Source organism: Lupinus angustifolius, chromosome LG05 (assembly GCF_001865875.1).
Source record: "Lupinus angustifolius cultivar Tanjil chromosome LG05, LupAngTanjil_v1.0, whole genome shotgun sequence".
Taxonomy (NCBI): domain Eukaryota; kingdom Viridiplantae; phylum Streptophyta; class Magnoliopsida; order Fabales; family Fabaceae; genus Lupinus; species Lupinus angustifolius.
The window spans coordinates 22,861,964-22,878,902 of NC_032013.1; the positions used below are offsets into that span (position 1 = coordinate 22,861,964).

The 16,939-nt window shown below is 31.6% G+C and overlaps 1 protein-coding gene across 5 annotated transcripts; it reads right to left on the bottom strand.

Moving 5' to 3' along the window:
• Window positions 4,428–9,227, bottom strand: LOC109348185. 5 transcript variants are annotated; one of them, XM_019588459.1, is made up of 9 exons: window positions 9,104–9,227; window positions 8,616–8,698; window positions 7,714–7,819; window positions 6,792–7,097; window positions 6,495–6,578; window positions 5,428–5,916; window positions 5,176–5,253; window positions 4,997–5,093; window positions 4,428–4,792 (listed from the first exon to the last, which is right to left on the bottom strand). In XM_019588459.1, the coding sequence occupies exons 2-8, from the start codon at window positions 8,661–8,663 to the stop codon at window positions 5,032–5,034; spliced, it is 1,173 nt and encodes a 390-aa protein (XP_019444004.1). In that variant the 5' UTR covers window positions 8,664–8,698; window positions 9,104–9,227; the 3' UTR covers window positions 4,428–4,792; window positions 4,997–5,031. The 5 variants fall into 5 exon arrangements, with proteins under 5 accessions (XP_019444004.1, XP_019444001.1, XP_019444005.1 ...); XM_019588456.1 differs by having other exon boundaries at window positions 4,428–4,794; window positions 4,998–5,096; XM_019588460.1 differs by having other exon boundaries at window positions 5,176–5,250; window positions 9,104–9,226.

Genomic DNA, 16,939 nt, shown 5'->3' on the forward strand with positions numbered 1-16,939 from the left:
ATTTATCTCTAAATGTAATGTGTTATTTTCATTCAAGTTTTTCTATTTTATATGAAGTTTTCCCCTAAAATGTTTTTAAATAATAAAACAAATATGGATATATTTCACTTGATTTTTTGATAAATTTTATGTCATTTTTGTTTTGAAAAAAAATATATTAGATGATATTGTTAAATAATAAAAAATTATAGAGTAAATATTTATTTGGTTTCTTATACATTTTGTCTTACCAATTTAGTTTCTAACAATTTTAATGTTAAATTATGTTAATCTTTTTGTCTCTATTGGCGAGTCTAGCACATTATTCAATGACATATAATTTTTTTACAAAAAAAAAACCTTTGTTAAAACGGTGTCTTATTTTTTTATTTGTATTTTAGCATTTTTTTTTAACATATTAAATTTGGAGTTTTTTTTTTATACAAATAAATTTGTAGATCCTATAGAAAAATGTACCAAGGAGACTAAAATGTTATGCCAACCCATTTTGCCGTTTAAAAGTTTATTTTTTTCCTCATTATATACTCATTAAAATTACTAAACATGTATTTACAAAGAGTATAATATTAATGTACTGACAATGTAAGAATTATACATCATTAATGTATCATCTATCCTTCATTTAAATTACTTTTTCTGAAAAGTTAAACATAATTAAAAATAAAGGGTAAATAATACAGTGATATATAAAAAACTCTTACTCTTGTCTATACATCTTTTTCTCGTTTAGAAATAAGTATGAAAGTTACATAATACACATAGAACATGTGATTGCATTTTCTCCTCTCTTTCCTTGAATGAGTTCCCTTCAACCCTTTCATCAATCTTCATTCCTTCCTTGAACACTTTGTGATTCTCAATGGCAATGACTTTGGATTTGGCCTTTTGGATTGCAAAGATGGTTTGGTTAGCTCTCACTGACTTGATTTCTTCGTGCTTGAATGTTGCTGATGAAGTTGCTTCCTCTCTTCGTTCTGGTGATATTGGTCCTTTCCATGTTGGTTGATCAAATTTTCATCCTTTTTTGGAAGATGAGTATTGGGTATGCATCAAGTTCTGTACTTTACAATTTCCTTTGAAGCTATGATGTTTTTTGATGTGTTGGGTATGTTTGACAATGTTTTCTAAACTTGTAGTTCCTGAGTGAGAAGTGTTTTTATGATATGGGAAATTAATTGAATTGTGTATTTAGGAATGGAATATGTTTTTGTGATGGGAAACTATTTGAACTGAGGAATCAGTTTTTATAGTTTATGTTTCTTATAATTACATTGACCTATGTTGTGAACAATTGCTCAATCGTAAAACGAATTGAATTGAGAGCAAGTCAATCGAATTTTTTTGTACTACCATCAGTATCTCCTTACCTTTTGGCTAAAGAACTAATCCATTCGGGGTGTGTGACTGTCCCTCTCAACAAATATCGCTCATAGGAATCGAAATCTTAACCTTTTGATCTAGCGAGGCCTTGCACCACTAGTCCGTCAATCAATCATGTTCCCGATTCATCCAAGGTTACCAAATGCTAAAGTCACTAAATCCAAGTCCTTTGGCTGCAAATTTGGATTCTCTAGACTCTAATTTTGTATTTGGTAACTTAGGTGACTTTCACCCTTTTCTTGGAAATAATTCTTTCTCTCTTCATATACATACATATATATATTTATATATTAAATAAAAGAAACCTTTTTAAAAAAAAAGGTCGAAGTTATCCGGAATGCATTATCAAAATCTGTTGGTTGCTATCTAGAATGTTTTGTTAGGGGATTTCAGTCCAAGCACAATCAATGAGTTTCCAGTTCTTGTTTGATTAATTGATGATGAACTTTGCCAATCCAATTTGGAGTTTAGGTTCATCCATAGTTGCCATTAGAAAGGTTTGATTTACTAAGTTTCATTCATTTTTATGGCAGGGGTTCACTTATAAGCAGTTTGTTGAATGACAAATATTGTGCAATCATGTATACAACTCAGATGAACATCGAGCTACCGGGTGATTCTTTGGCCAATGAAATGCATGATATGAAAATCTAATAGAAGTTTTTTCTTTTTTCTTTGGTGTTCAACATGTTTTTCTGTACTCTATGTCTCTAACTCTACCAATCCGAGGGTACAGTGTCTGAGATTGAATCTATAATGCAAATTTATGACCAATAACATCATGATATGAATGTTGTGTGGCAATTGTATCAAGTTAGATCACAGGCTATCATAATATACGAATGTTCTGGTGCCACAATTGTATCAGGTTATACCATGGGCTATCACATAGTCACCTGATACGGTTGCAGATACGTAGTACATGGTACGTTACCCTATTAAATATCAGTACGATGGAGGTATATTCATTAGGGTTTCTATAGTTTTCCGTATAGTCGTTTATAGTGTTGCTTCTTGTAGGTTTGAATCAACTTTTGTTTCACCATAGGAGAATTGCCCAAAAGTAGAATTCTTTCTTGTTTGTTGTAACTCATTCATGTAAATGAGTGTATATTATAAATTATTCTTCTTTTCTTTTACTTAAACTGTATGCAGAAATCCGGTTCGTTCCTTAAAGGGAACCAGTTCACAAAAGAACCACAAATTGATACGGAAGAACCAATCCACGGTTCTCTACCAAAATGAGAGAAACTGCAAATTATGTTGAGTTTTGAGGCTAAGTAATCTGCATGTGAACTCACCATGTAAAAAAACAGAGTAAACTGAAATTTGAAGGTGGTACTTTGGATTCTATGTTATTGTCAAAGTATATAAAACACATGAAATTCTGATATGACTTTAATTTAGTTGATGCTTGCTACATTCCAGGTATTGGTGTGCTTTTACATATTTTAATGCTTTGTCTGCAATTTACTTAATCATCAAATGGCTACATCATTTATTTAAAATTGTTATTTGCTGGACTCTATGTACTATTTTCTGTCATTGTGCTGGAACCTATAGTTTTATATTCTCAACTTGGCCTTCATATATTGCATTATATGCGTGAGGAGTGGAATTTTAGTTGGTACACAATTTTAAAGACTTCAAATCAATGTGATTTTATTTTTTAATTAAAACATGAGATTGCTAACAAAATGGCTGATAGAGTGAGAAATGAATATGGCATTTAAATTCCGTTGTTTTTGCTCTTTAATGAATTGATCTATGTTTGTGTTACATTATTGTAATATAATTATTGTATTGATTACCATATTGGTTTAGCTCACTTGTCAAGATTTTGATAAATCTTAAGAGCTGGTTATTGTTTTGATCAGACTCAATGGATTCATAAACTGTGATAAAGAAAACGAGAATCCCATGGATTGTTTTGTTATGTTTTATTACTACTCAGGGGAAGGGAAATAAACAAAGCTTTTGTTAAGAGAATTGGGTGGATGGGAGATTGGTCTAGAATTTGGTTTGAGAAGAGACAGGGCATGGTGGATTCTTGGAAAATGTTGTTTTGAAACAGGGCATGGTGGATTCTTGGTTCAGGCTTGCTGTTAACAGTGGCTTGCACATGGTCAGATCAGCATATCCGGTGTTGCAAAATCAAATGGCAGAGGAAGGTGAAGACCGTTCGATACAAATTACTTCGGAAATCAACGGCTCCTTTGAAAGACCATTGTTTTTAGGTGGAGGGTTTTGATTGAAAAAATTCCAACAAACTTAAATATGGTGAGCAGAATGGTGTTTTCTGCAAGGAGGAGGAGGAAGAGTCCACTTATCATCTATTGTTCTCCTATAAGTTTGCTTGGTTGAAGATTTTCCAATGGATGGTAGACTACACTTTATGCATCATAAACACCTTTCATTATTCGATGAACAAAGAGATGCAGAACTATTGTTCAATTATTTGGAATGAGTGCTGCTACAAGCTCTGACATAGTGGAGAAGATTAAGATTAAAGCTTGTTTGTGGATTAAAGGAAGGTGTAGTAAAATCATCATATCCCTGTATTAATGGCTGGTAGAACCGATAAAATGCTGTTATTTTATTGCTGCTAGCGATTGCAAGTAACTGCAGCGTATCATTTTTACAAGTTTAAACTTTGATTATATAACTAAGTGAGAGTGTGTTGGAGTGGATACAATAGACTGTCAAAAATCATAAAACAGAATTACGTATGTGTTAAGCAGATTTTTTATTTGTGGGAATAAGTTCAAGGAATGGGAAGTTGACCTATTAAGAACAGATGTACACAATCTTAGCCTTGTAAGCGAAAAATGATGTTTTCAGGATTTGAGCTCATGACCTCATTCTTACGGGGTAAACAACTTTACTATTGCGTCGAGATTTATTTCACAAGGCAAACAATCTTATCGTTGACTATTTACTAAATAAACCATGAACACATTGAATTTTGCTCTATTAGCAGGTTGTATGCGGATTCCCAATCTTTTGACACTTCCCTTGGAGTCTAACAATTCCTACTAGTTCTTCTCCCAAAGAGTCAACTCAACCATGCCAAGTATACTACTGATAATTATTCCTTACATATATAACTTTAAGCAGTCTAATCACAAGAAAATCAACAAAACACAGTAATACAATTCTAGTATAAACACAATGTAGATATAAATCACTGTTCTAAACTCCCAAAGGAGGGAAAACAAAAAACACAATAAAAAAGACACATTATTTATTTGCACCATCTTTTTCCCTTTCATGTGCATTCCAATTCCCATTACTACAGAACGAGGTGAGTGAGCTTTGTACATCACTGATGCATATGTTCACCCATTTAGTTAAAATTTCAAAACCTCTTAACTTTTTATGTACAAACATCATTCTAAGGATTCAGTTCAACCTGCAGGCAATATAAACAAGTATCAGGACATAACTTAAATAGCTATTTATTTAGAATGAGTGTGATGAAAATTAAAAACTACGGCAGAGGAGGAAGCCTTTTTTTGAGGGGCCTCTATAAGTAATAATGGATAGATTTATCTGCACTATACAGAAGTTTCTGCATAATTTGATCAGTAACAATAGAATAGAAGTAAAGAAAAACCTCAAAGTTGTTGATGACTAAATAATGAGTATCAACTATTCGCTCCCAAAGTCTTCATAGCTCAACCCTTCTGATATGGAATCCAGCCTATTATTGTCTACTTTAACACCAAAATAATAGTAGCATCAGCATCAATGACCAAAGCAACAGATTAAAGGGAGAGGGGAATTGTTTCTTACCCTGTTCTCCTCTCTCAAGGAAGTTCCCATTATCAGTAGCTAGGAAGGGTGACCTAGAATAGCTCTCCAGTATGTCTGCTGCATAAGAAACTGAACAATAAGTGATAGTGAACATGTAATAGCCTAGATATTAACAATTTTTTCATCAGCATCAGGAAACAAGCATTGTAACTGATACGTAGAATCGTACAGTGGCAAGCATGCATACAGACACACACATTGACCCATACAAACACAAGAGAGAGGACAAACCAGAACTCTGAGAAAAGTCGGCAGTCAGATCTGAAAGGCTAAAATTTCTAGGAATCTGCCCCAAAAATCCAAATGAAGAAGTGTCTGGATCCAGGACTGCCTCGTTCATAGAATGTGAGTTGGACTCCGCATTAGTGAATGTTGTGACTGAAGCATCACCGATAGTTGGGCGTGCCTCAAGGACGTTTCCTTCAGCACCAAACATATAAGGAGAACAACCTGAGTATCCAGGTTCTGTTTTGATCATTCCCCTATTTATACCTTGTATCAGACCCATGTTTGAGCTTTGAGCTGAAAGCATGTTTGGAAGGCCATTAACCCTACTTCCATGAGCAGACATATCAATGGCAGCATGCATAGTTGCATGAAGTGATGACTGACCATTATTAAACACATTAGATAAACTGGAACCAACAGGATGTTGCATACTTTCTGGCTTCAATCCTCCTCGGGTTCGCTCAGCAGCATAGTACGCCTGATTCTGAGGTACTGCCAAATAAAATGATACTTGTTGCCAAATTACAATAATTGTTGGAATGAAACATTCAACAACAAGCTTAAAATATTAAGGCAGTTAAGATAAAATATATGTTTATGGGACTTCAATGTACCCCACCACATTCCTTTGTTATTTTAGCCAGTTCATTTGAACCCATAATTCATAATTTTACACAATATCATCACATACTATTTCATTTTTATCTTTGCATTTAGGGCCGTTAGCAATTTTTGCTACTTCGCAAATAGTCAGTTTCATTCATCATCTCTAGTGCCTCATGACAACCACAGATTCTTAATATCATCTCTTTATCCAAAAGCATGACCAATTTTAAAACCAACTTAGATACTAAAGTTGGGTTGACAGACATTATTAAGGACCCTAAATAAGACATAAGGGAAACCATGTGTTGTGTAATATAGTGTGAGGGTGTATCTGAGTGTGAGAAAGGGACCTACTCATCCCTGAAGTGTACATGATATAAAGAACACTTCAACAGATTGGATAACAATTAAGAAAATATAGCCATAAGGCATGGTAGCAATATTCATTGAGGCTATGGACTTACCTGCAGGGGCATGTGACCCATTAGAGTTAGATTGTGATGAAAATGCAGACATCTGTGACCCATTGGAGGTGGGTAATGATGGAACTGCAAGAATATTTGACCCGTTAGAGTTAGATAATGGTACAAATGCAGGGGTATGTGAACCATTAGTGTGGGGTGTATCTGTGTGTGAGAAAGGAACCTAATCATCCCTGAAAAGTGCGCATTATTTATAAAGTACTTCAATAGAGTGGATAATGCTTAAAAAATATAGCCCAAAAGGGATGGTAACAATATTCATTCGGACAATAGACTTGCCTGAAGGGACATATGATCCATTAGAGTTAGGTAGTGATGAAACTGCAGAGATATGTGACCCATTAGAAGTGGGTAATGATGCAACTGCGGGAATATGTGAGCCATTAGAGTTAGGTAATGATGCAACTGTGGGGATACGTGACCCATTAGAGTTAGGTAGTGATGAAACTGCAGTTGGGTGTAGATGCATTAGTTGCACTTGTTGCTCTAGCAACCTGTTGAACTCCTGTATTTGTTGCTTCACCATCAATCTTAAGTAATATGCCCTGAAGAACTCTTGGTTTTCTTCTTCAAGCTTTTGCCAAACTGAAAAGAAGAAAACAGAAAAAAATAATGAAATATTGGAAGAGAGAACGTGAATGGTGGGTGCAAGGTGACTGTTTTTTATTTTATTAAAATGCTCAATTTGCAGGATTAAACAGGAATTTCAACAGCAAAGATCAATGACCAGATCTTACTCCAATATATCCAGCACTTTGTAAGTACCAAAATTACTGTGGCTACTATGAGAACAGAAACGGAAAACCTGAAAAAGCAATGTGATGATAAACAGAGGCAATCTACCATAGTGCAATGCCATGCGATGAAATTACTAATTTCAGCAGCAGCTACCAAGTAACCAGATATAGTAAAACTTAACAAAGCTTCAAAGTTTCAGCTTATTAAGTTAATTATCTTCTTTATAAGGTAAACCAGCCTAATTATATTTTTAAGAATGAATGGGTGAACCATGTCAAAAACTAAAAAACACAATCAGGATTGTGATAACAAGTAACCACGAATTGAAAATTTTATAGGCATACCCGATGGATAATTATGAGTAAATACATGTATAATACAACAAAATGACTCCTGCCAAGTGAAGATGACGTAAAATCAAAAGTTGGGAAAACAAATGTCACAGAACAAAAGTTTTCATTACCCAGTTCAGTGAAACCAGGCTCTATTTTTGCTTGATTCAGTAGTGTTTCCACAACTTCTGCCTGGCTCATATATAGCTGTAGACATCGTTCTATAAGATTCTGTACCTGTAATGAGGCAAACAAACCACAAAGTTATAGATAGCAATCTCTGATAGATGTAAAATGAACTAACAGCACGGGAATAGTGAAGAGATTTGGAAGAGAAAAAGGAAGTTTTTTCTTGGATGTGGGATTTGAAGAGAGAGTGAACCAAACAATACCAGTGAACTCAGAGTCCATAATCCTAAATTAAAATAGCTTAGTGATATCCCATTAAAGCCTTGGCACAGTGATTAAAGTTGCTGCCATGTGACAGAGTTATAGGGTCAAGTCATGGAATCAATCTCTTCCAAATGCAAGGTAAGGTATAAGGCTACCTACTATAGACCCACATAATGGGTCAGACCGATCCCTGGACAGTGTGCATAACAGAAACTTTATAGCAACAGGCAGCAAAATTAATCATATCTTATTAGCTTTTCTACTGAAAATGAAACATACAAGAAAGCATGTATAGCTAATTAATATGCTTGTTTCCGAAGTCAACAAGGAATGATATTCCTAAAGCAACAACAATGAAATAAGAACAAAAAAATCACCATATATTCAAATGCAAGGAGAGTGTAGAAAATCAAAAGTTTAGGTGGAGCTATTGAGATACTCCTAATTTTCTACCGACATGCCATTAAGACATTAACCAATCACACTTTTAAAAAAATAAAAACATTGGTGGTCAACTAGTGTAAATAGGCATATTCAAGTGTCATTAGACTTATCCATTCATTTATATATGCAAAGTTGCAAACATTCATTTCATCGAAGAAACAAAAAAAAAACTTCAAACGAAAAGTTCCCAACATACCAACTGAATATCTTGACGGGAAACCCGTCTCACAGGACCACTTGACATTTGTGAAGTTCCCAAAATTCACACTCAACAGACACCTACATCACAAAAAACGCATGCAAGTTAAACTATATTTTGCAATTACAAACTATACACATAAAAAAATCACACTATGGATACATAGCGTAACAAATTCAAAAGCTCCTAACAAGAAGAAAAAAATCAAATCATAAAAAAAAAGTGAAGCTTAAGCTGATAGCTGCACAAGTGAGAGATCAAAAGGTATAGAATTGATCAATCAACCAAACCAAAGAAACACAATAATCAAAATTAGGTATAAATACCCCAACGATCAGAAACTCGAAAAGCGATAAAAGATAAAACGATAGAATTCATGCATGGAAAGTAAAGGAAAAGTAGATTAGAGAAAATAACGAATCATGTGAAGAAGAGAGAGAGAGAGAGAGAGAGAGAGAGAGAGAGAAATTAGGGTTTTGAGGAACCTGAATTTGGGGAATTGTTAGAAAAGTGTGAAAGGGAGAAGAAAGAGAAAGGATGGCGGAGCTGTGAGGATTTATTTTTACGGTGGAGTTTTCAGTTTAATATCTTTCATTTCATTCTTCCCCCTTTTCCTTTTTTTTCCCTTTCTAATCATCTTTTTGCAACTAGTATTATTTAATCAATTTTTTTTTTGTTGGTTTGGGCCACACCCAAAAGATTCTTTCCTCCACAATGAATTAGTGATTTCATGTATTGTGGTATTCTCTATTTTATTGTATCTAATAACTATATATAAAATTCAATTCAATTAATATTAGTAATTTTTTTAGGAAATTATATATTGATATACCTAATTACCAATAATGTGATGGTTTAATGGTGTAAGGACTCGTTAGATATCTAGAAAGACTAAAATGTTAAGTGTTTAATTCTTGTGGATGACATTTGTTAGAAGGAAAAATCATACACCCTGAAAGAAATTAATTCTCAATTTTTTTTATTGATATACCTAATCTATTATGTATGAGCTTTAGGTGGGTCTACCTTAATATGATGTTTTGTACAAATGTTACTGTGTTAAATTTTATATTATTTTAATTAGCATTAAAGTTAATATAAATTTGTCTCTAATAACTATTATTTTATTGTATCTGATAACTATAACTATGATTATTATACATGAAGTATAGAAAAATGACTCTCTAGAAAATATATATAGTTCCAATTCCAAACAGAAATGTTTTTGATATGTAATATAAATGTTCTGATTTTAACAATTATGCAATTATACTTTTTATTAGTTATTTTATCTCTCATGACTAATTCCTAGTTTTCAATAAGATTTAATGTAGTTGGAAAATTGACGTAACATTAACTACCCTCTTTTTTTGTGTCATTCATTCATTGTATCATAAATGAATGAATTTAACATGTAATAGCTTAATATTTATTAATCATAATATGACACACTAATAAGTAGGAAAAAAATGAGATAACATTAGGTCTCTAAGCATGTGGTACACCCCCAACTAGATAGGCTTAGGTAGAATCAAAGTCTCTTGATAATATTAGAAATATTGTTATCATAGTACGATGTTGCTTATATCATATCTTAATCCTCATTTAGAAGGATAGAAATAGAAGAGAAAGAGAGTACGAGGAAAGAAGTTGAGGAGAATTATATTGTTGTCGAGTTTTGAACTCAAATGCTCATATATTTTATATTTGACAATTTTATCATCTAAGGTATCTCTTGCCCATAGTTGGAATGACATCAATTATGTTTATTTTATAAGTTATAACTTAACTCATAAGCTTCCTTTTATTTAAAATGGAAAATAGAAGATGAAACTACAATCCAACCTATATACATAGAATCAGGCATGAGAAAAATAAGGAAAATAAAGAAGATTATCGTAACTAAGAAGCAAGAACAATATGATTAGACTTATTGTCAATTGGTACTTATGGAAGTTATCACAACTCATAAAAACTTAGCCTCCACCATACCAAATATATATATATAGATAGATGACGGAGAGTTCAACTATTCATTTTCTTAAATTTAATGGATCAAATAAATAAGTGCAATAAATGATGAGAGAGAAAAAAAATCTTAAATAACTTATTGCATTCATCCATTTAGTCCGTTTGATTTAAAAAAATGAATGATTGAGATTAAGTGTAATTAGACAATCTCAGTCATTGATGAGAGAGAAAATGAGAAATCTTAAATAACTTACTGCATTCACTCATTTGGTCCGCGTGATTTAAGAAAATCAATGATTGAGATTGAATATAATTAGTGTAACTTAAATTGGGAGTAAACAGAGCTCTCCAATATATATACCGAATAATAAGTTAAAATGAATTTGTGAAAAATTAATAAGACCTCAACTCTACCAACCTTCTTATATAAAGCTTTACAAGCTCAAGTGCAAAGGGTTGATCATAGCATTCATGGGCCTAATATATTTCATTTACTCTTCCACAATGTTCAATGGAGCACTAAAGTAAATGCAATCGAAATTTCTTTCATAAAAAGTAATATATCCTCATAAAGGTTTAATTTAAAAGTTTTGTTAAGAAAAATAACATTTGTTACAGTGGGATATATAATTGATTTACACGTAAAATATATTAGTTTCTTATTATATATGAGAATTTGTAGACTAATTTTATATGATGATATTTGTAATTATTCATTTCACAACCATTCCCGTTTTGCTAACTTTCTCTAAAGACAATATATAAGAAAGCAAATGAGTAAAACCTGCATAAAAAGAAACCGTGCAATAAGAGGGGATAATTTAGTGAAATAAGAAAAAAAATCTTTCCTTTTCCAAATACATGTTTTCTTTTTGAGGATTTCTTATTCATTGCCTTAGTAGAATCCAATGCAAGTTTTCCTTTTTTTTTTCATTTGGGTTGAGTGGGATGTTTTGTCCCGGTTTTAAGTCTAAGCAAGTTCTTAAAGAAACAAAATGATGCACATGTCTTGAACTAAAATATAATTGGTCAGAAAACCAAAGGAGAATTATATTTTAATTTTTGCTATAAGAAATGGAAAGGACATGCATGTTGCCCATCTTTTACGGTGAGCATGAGTCGGATTGAGAAGGGTTTAGATTTGTCCATTACTTAATTCTAAATATTAGTCGAGTCATTTTTTGAATTTGGACTAACTTTAGACTTGAAGTTAATCTGACCCTAAATATTAATCGAGTCATCATTTAAACCAAACATAGACCAATTAAATATAATGCATACTCATTTTAGATAAAGTCGCATCAATATTATTATTACTGTGAATATGTAATTTAATATATAAGATGGTAGATGTATATATATTATTAATCATGTATATATGATAAAAAAGTTAGAGAATAAATAATATTTACAAAAAATGTGTCATTATATTATATACAATTGAATAGAAACAGACACAAACATGGTGATTAAGTGACCTAGGACGATTTAGGTCATGTTTGGTCCTTACCGACCCTAAATATTGACTAATCTAATTTTTAAAACAACTCAACCCTAGACCCGGTGAGACCCAACCTTATTCGGGCTCAATCATCGTCATCCTGGTGAGCGGGTAAGGTCAGTCCTACTCACTCTAACTAGATCCTAATAGTTTGTAATATTTATTGACTGTAAATATTTATACACACTTAGTGTATTTTTCATCATTGATTTGTATTACTTTTATTTAAGATTCAGTGGTAATAGAATATGAATGTTACTGGATAATACAGTGATAATGTAAAATGCTCTTACTATGACGGTACAAACATATTTTTCTCATACTAAATTATAATTGTGATGTGAGTGTTACCCTACAAGATGGACCTAACGAAAGTGGTGCATGAACACAATTAGGGGTGATCAAGACCCGATCCTACCTGCTTACTCTATACGGCCTGATAATGAGTGAGTTCGAATAGGGTCAGGTCTCATTGAGTCTAGGACTGGGTTTGTGTTCAAAAATTAGACTCAGATAATATTTAGGATCAGGTATGGATCAAACATGACCCGTCCCAAGGTCACTCATTCATCATGTTCGTATGTGTCTCTATTCTAAGGTGTATAGAGTAATTACACCTTTTGGACAAAATTATCATTGATTCTCTAAGTTTTTTATAATACATACATGATTAATAATATATATATATATATACATATATACATATATCATTTTATATGTCAAATTACATATTCATAGTAATAAATAATATTGAGAAGTCTTAATATACAATGAGTATGTATTATATTTAATCGTATTTGGGTTTAAAGGCTGACCCAAACAATATTTATGGTCGGGTTAGTTTCGGGTCTAGGATCGTGTCCGAGTTCAAAAAAATAACCCAACCAACATTTAGAGTTGAATAAGAACAAACTTTAACTCATCCCAATATAGCTCATGCTCACCGATAGGCGCAATCATAGTTTTTATGGCCCAAAACACACACGAATCCTTGTCTTGAATTTTTTTTGTGCTGTGCAGATTTATACATGAATAGTTTCAATTATTGTTCTTATTAAAAATGAATAGCTGATAACAGCCCAATAGTATTGTCGTATTTTTTACTATCAAATTTAGTTAAACTTTATTAATTATAAAACTAATGCAAGACATTGCTAACAAACCAAAAATGTAAATACCTAATGTAAAATTTGATTGAATTTTTAAGATTGATGATTTGATTCATGTGATCGACCCTTGTTGGAAGATGCCGCCAAGAACGCTAAAAAAGATTAATTCCTTACCAAAAAAGGTGAGATGATACCCTTAATAATACCAAAAAACGAATCATGTAAATATTTATTGAATAAATTCTTTAGAGTAAAATAGATACAAAAAGATTGTTTCAATCCTTAATTACTTAAAGTCCATTTATATCTCATCTCATTAAATAATGTGATAATAGAAATACCCTTATTTTCTCATTTTATATACCTATACTCATTTAAGAGAGCTTTTCCATATATATTAATAAGATGATTAAGAACTGAATTTTATTACATTACCAACTATATATTGGTCTAGTAGTGTAAAATCTATTTATATCTATAGGATGACCAAAATATTAAGAGTTTAATTCCTGAAAGCGATACTTGTTGGAATGAGCAATCATGAATCCTGAAAGAGATTATTACCTTACCTAAAAGGGTGAGGGGATAATATTGGTAGTACCTAAAAAAAGAATGTCATTGCATTTTTTCTTAATCTATAGGGAAAAGTTCACAAAACCCCTTAAACTTTATTTTGAAAAAGTAGTCATTGTAAACTATTTTTTATTCCTAACTACTCCTTAAACTTTAACTATTATTGAAATTGCTCCCTACATACATACAGTTTTAAATTACTAACAATGAAGTTGAAATTAACACATTAGATAATGTAAGGTTAGGTAAACATTAAGGTTAACATTTTGATGAACATCAATGTAAATTCATGAGAAGTTACTTGGAGCTACAAAAATACTCTAGGTGGAACATCCTCATGCTCATCCATCAAAAATCGATCATACCCGGAAATTTGATTGCGAAAACTTTCAGCAGTCCTATGAGATCATAACGCTACAAATGATATGGCATGAAAGCTTGATTGGGAAAACATATTTGTTTAACCTTACACCATATATTAATTCTAATTTCATTATTAATAATTTAAAAATGTGTGTATGTAGAGACCAATTTCACTAATAGTTAAAGTTTAAGGAGTAGTCAGGAAGAAAAAAGTTGACAATGTCTAATTGCAAACCATATAAAGTTTAAAGGGGTTTTGTGAACTTTTTCCTACTCTATACAAGCCAAGCGATTTTCTCTCTCAATATAATATAATTTTTAATTTGGCACCACATGCTTTCATTTATTACTTCAGGATAATTAGATTAAAAGATGTTTAATAGTCCCCAATTGGATAAAAATGTTATTTTTTATGCTTGGAATGAGAAAAATTTACGAATGCTACATGTTCTCACAATCTTTTGCCTCATGCGCCATATCTGCTATAGCTAACATTGCAATTATTTTAGGCATTTGGGCAGTATTTTTTGGGTCCATACGTATGATTAATCAATTTAGTATATATGTTAATGTGAATCATTGACTTAGAAAGGGAAACTCATTCCATAATAACAATAAAGAGTTGGTTTAGTAATAAAATAAAGTAGGATTGTATATATTTTGACCAATCGTGTATGTTATGTCTCATAAGAAAGTAGGATTTATATAATTAATTATTGATCCTCTGTTTCAATAGCATTGCTGATTTATTGGATACCATATGTTTGCACTCATCATCATAATGTTGAATGTATTATGTAGAGTCGTAGACTTTAGAGTATAGTTGGTCGTTAATAGTTATTCACTTTTACAATTATCTATTGCTCGAGTCTTATTTTGTGGAAAAATATCCATCATATAAGTTTTTTACTTTTTTAAATAAACAAATCCTAACTCAGGGAAAAAAATAATTTAAGTAAAAGTTAAGTAAAAAATATCGTTTTTTGTTTTCAATTTTTACCGATAGAAGACTTGCATGACATGCTATTAGTTCAATGGTAGAGCATCCCACTACTAATTGTGTCATCATGCCTGAAACTGCGAGGACTCGCAACCAGATAAATAGTTCTATGTGCTCATCTACACTTAACAATATCATAATCATGACATTCTATGTTGTTGTTGCCATTACTATTTCCACTAATACCACACTAACATTAATATCATCACTATTAGTATATTTGCCCATCATAACACTATTATCATCTACACCATACTCTTATTGTCGTCACCCTATCATACCACCCCATCTCTATTATTGTCATTTCTATTCACTACATTCACTATCATATTGCTCTTACTACCATATTATCATATCCCAATAATTGTCATTATCATTGTCACCTCGCTAACTATTGAAATTTAGGAATAGGTAAAGACCGGTCGAAACTCAAATATGAGTCAACCCAAATAATTCATTATATAAACAAAAATTATTATAAACAATAAGATAATAAAAATACAAATAATAACTAATAAGATAGACATAAAACATAGAAAAATTCATATAAGATAAAATCAACCAAATCCTATATATGATAATTCTGGGTCAATCTAAACATCCTCTAACACGCCCCTCAAGCTAAATCTTAGTAAGTTTTAAGTTTGTTATAAATAATTCTTAAAAAGGAAAAAAACCAGAAAAAATAAATGGGCCTCCACACAAAAAATTGTTGAATAGTGCGATGAATTACAAAATCTGCATATATAATCAACGTCAGAATGATCGTCGATGTGAACGGCGGTTACAACTAATATAATTCACTAACGTGGCAAAAATGCAACACCAGAATAATCATTGGTGATAAGAGAAATCATTGATATTATCGCCATTAAAATGATTGTCGATGAGAAAAGAAGTCATTAATGACATAATTCTTCAATGGGAGGAAAAAGGCATCATTGGAATGGATGTCAATGAAAATAGAACACATTAATATAATCACTATCGGAACAATCATCGATGCGAAAGAAATCACCACTAATATAATTTGCCAATGAGAAAAAAGCAGCACTGGAATGACCATCAGAATGGTCGTCGGTAAGAAAATAAGTTAGAGCTTATATAATTTATCACATGAGGATAAGATATCATCGAAATGATCATTCGTCAGAGGATAAACCAATAAATATAAAACGAATAAAATATATTTTTGTATTGAAGCATGTTACGATGTTGAAGTTTAATTAGTGGGAAAGATTGATCAAAATACAACTATGAGTCAATTCAACTAATTTATTATATAGACAAAAAATATTACAAATGATAAACTAAATAATGTAAACATAAACTATAGATAAATTCACATAAAATGGAACTAATATCCAAATAAACATAATATCCTTTTTCATTTGCATATAATTTATATAATCTAATATTATTATCAAGTGGATTATCTAAGGCAAATCCAATATTAGATTATAAAAAATGATATATCCTCCTATATCATAAGAAAAAACATGTGCTCTATCTGATAATTATTTATTAATGTTTGATTTTAAAATGATATATACCATTTTTGTGAGTAAGAAAATTTGTTAGATAATTTATAAGTGGATTTAATAGGAAGATTCAGTATGATAGTAGCTAATCAAATTCAAATTAATTAATTACTGTGAGCAACACTTGTTGAGAGTTACTTGCCCAAAATAAGAGATACTCTTAGTAATAAAAAAAAAAAAATCACGAAACCCATATGTCATTTGATTGGATTGGCCCCACATAAAAACTTGATAGGCCATTGTCCACTAATTTTCAAAGAGGT

Bases quoted from the DNA above. Each gene is read 5' to 3' on its own strand.
- LOC109348185 (XM_019588456.1), bottom strand. From the start codon at position 8,663: ATGTCAAGTGGTCCTGTGAGACGGGTTTCCCGTCAAGATATTCAGTTG. The intron at 7,820-8,615 runs GTATGTTGGGAA...GCCTCATTACAG, and splicing joins CCCGTCAAGATATTCAGTTG to GTACAGAATCTTATAGAACG. The intron at 5,917-6,494 runs GTAAGTCCATAG...TTTATTTGGCAG, and splicing joins TGGGTCACATGCCCCTGCAG to TACCTCAGAATCAGGCGTAC.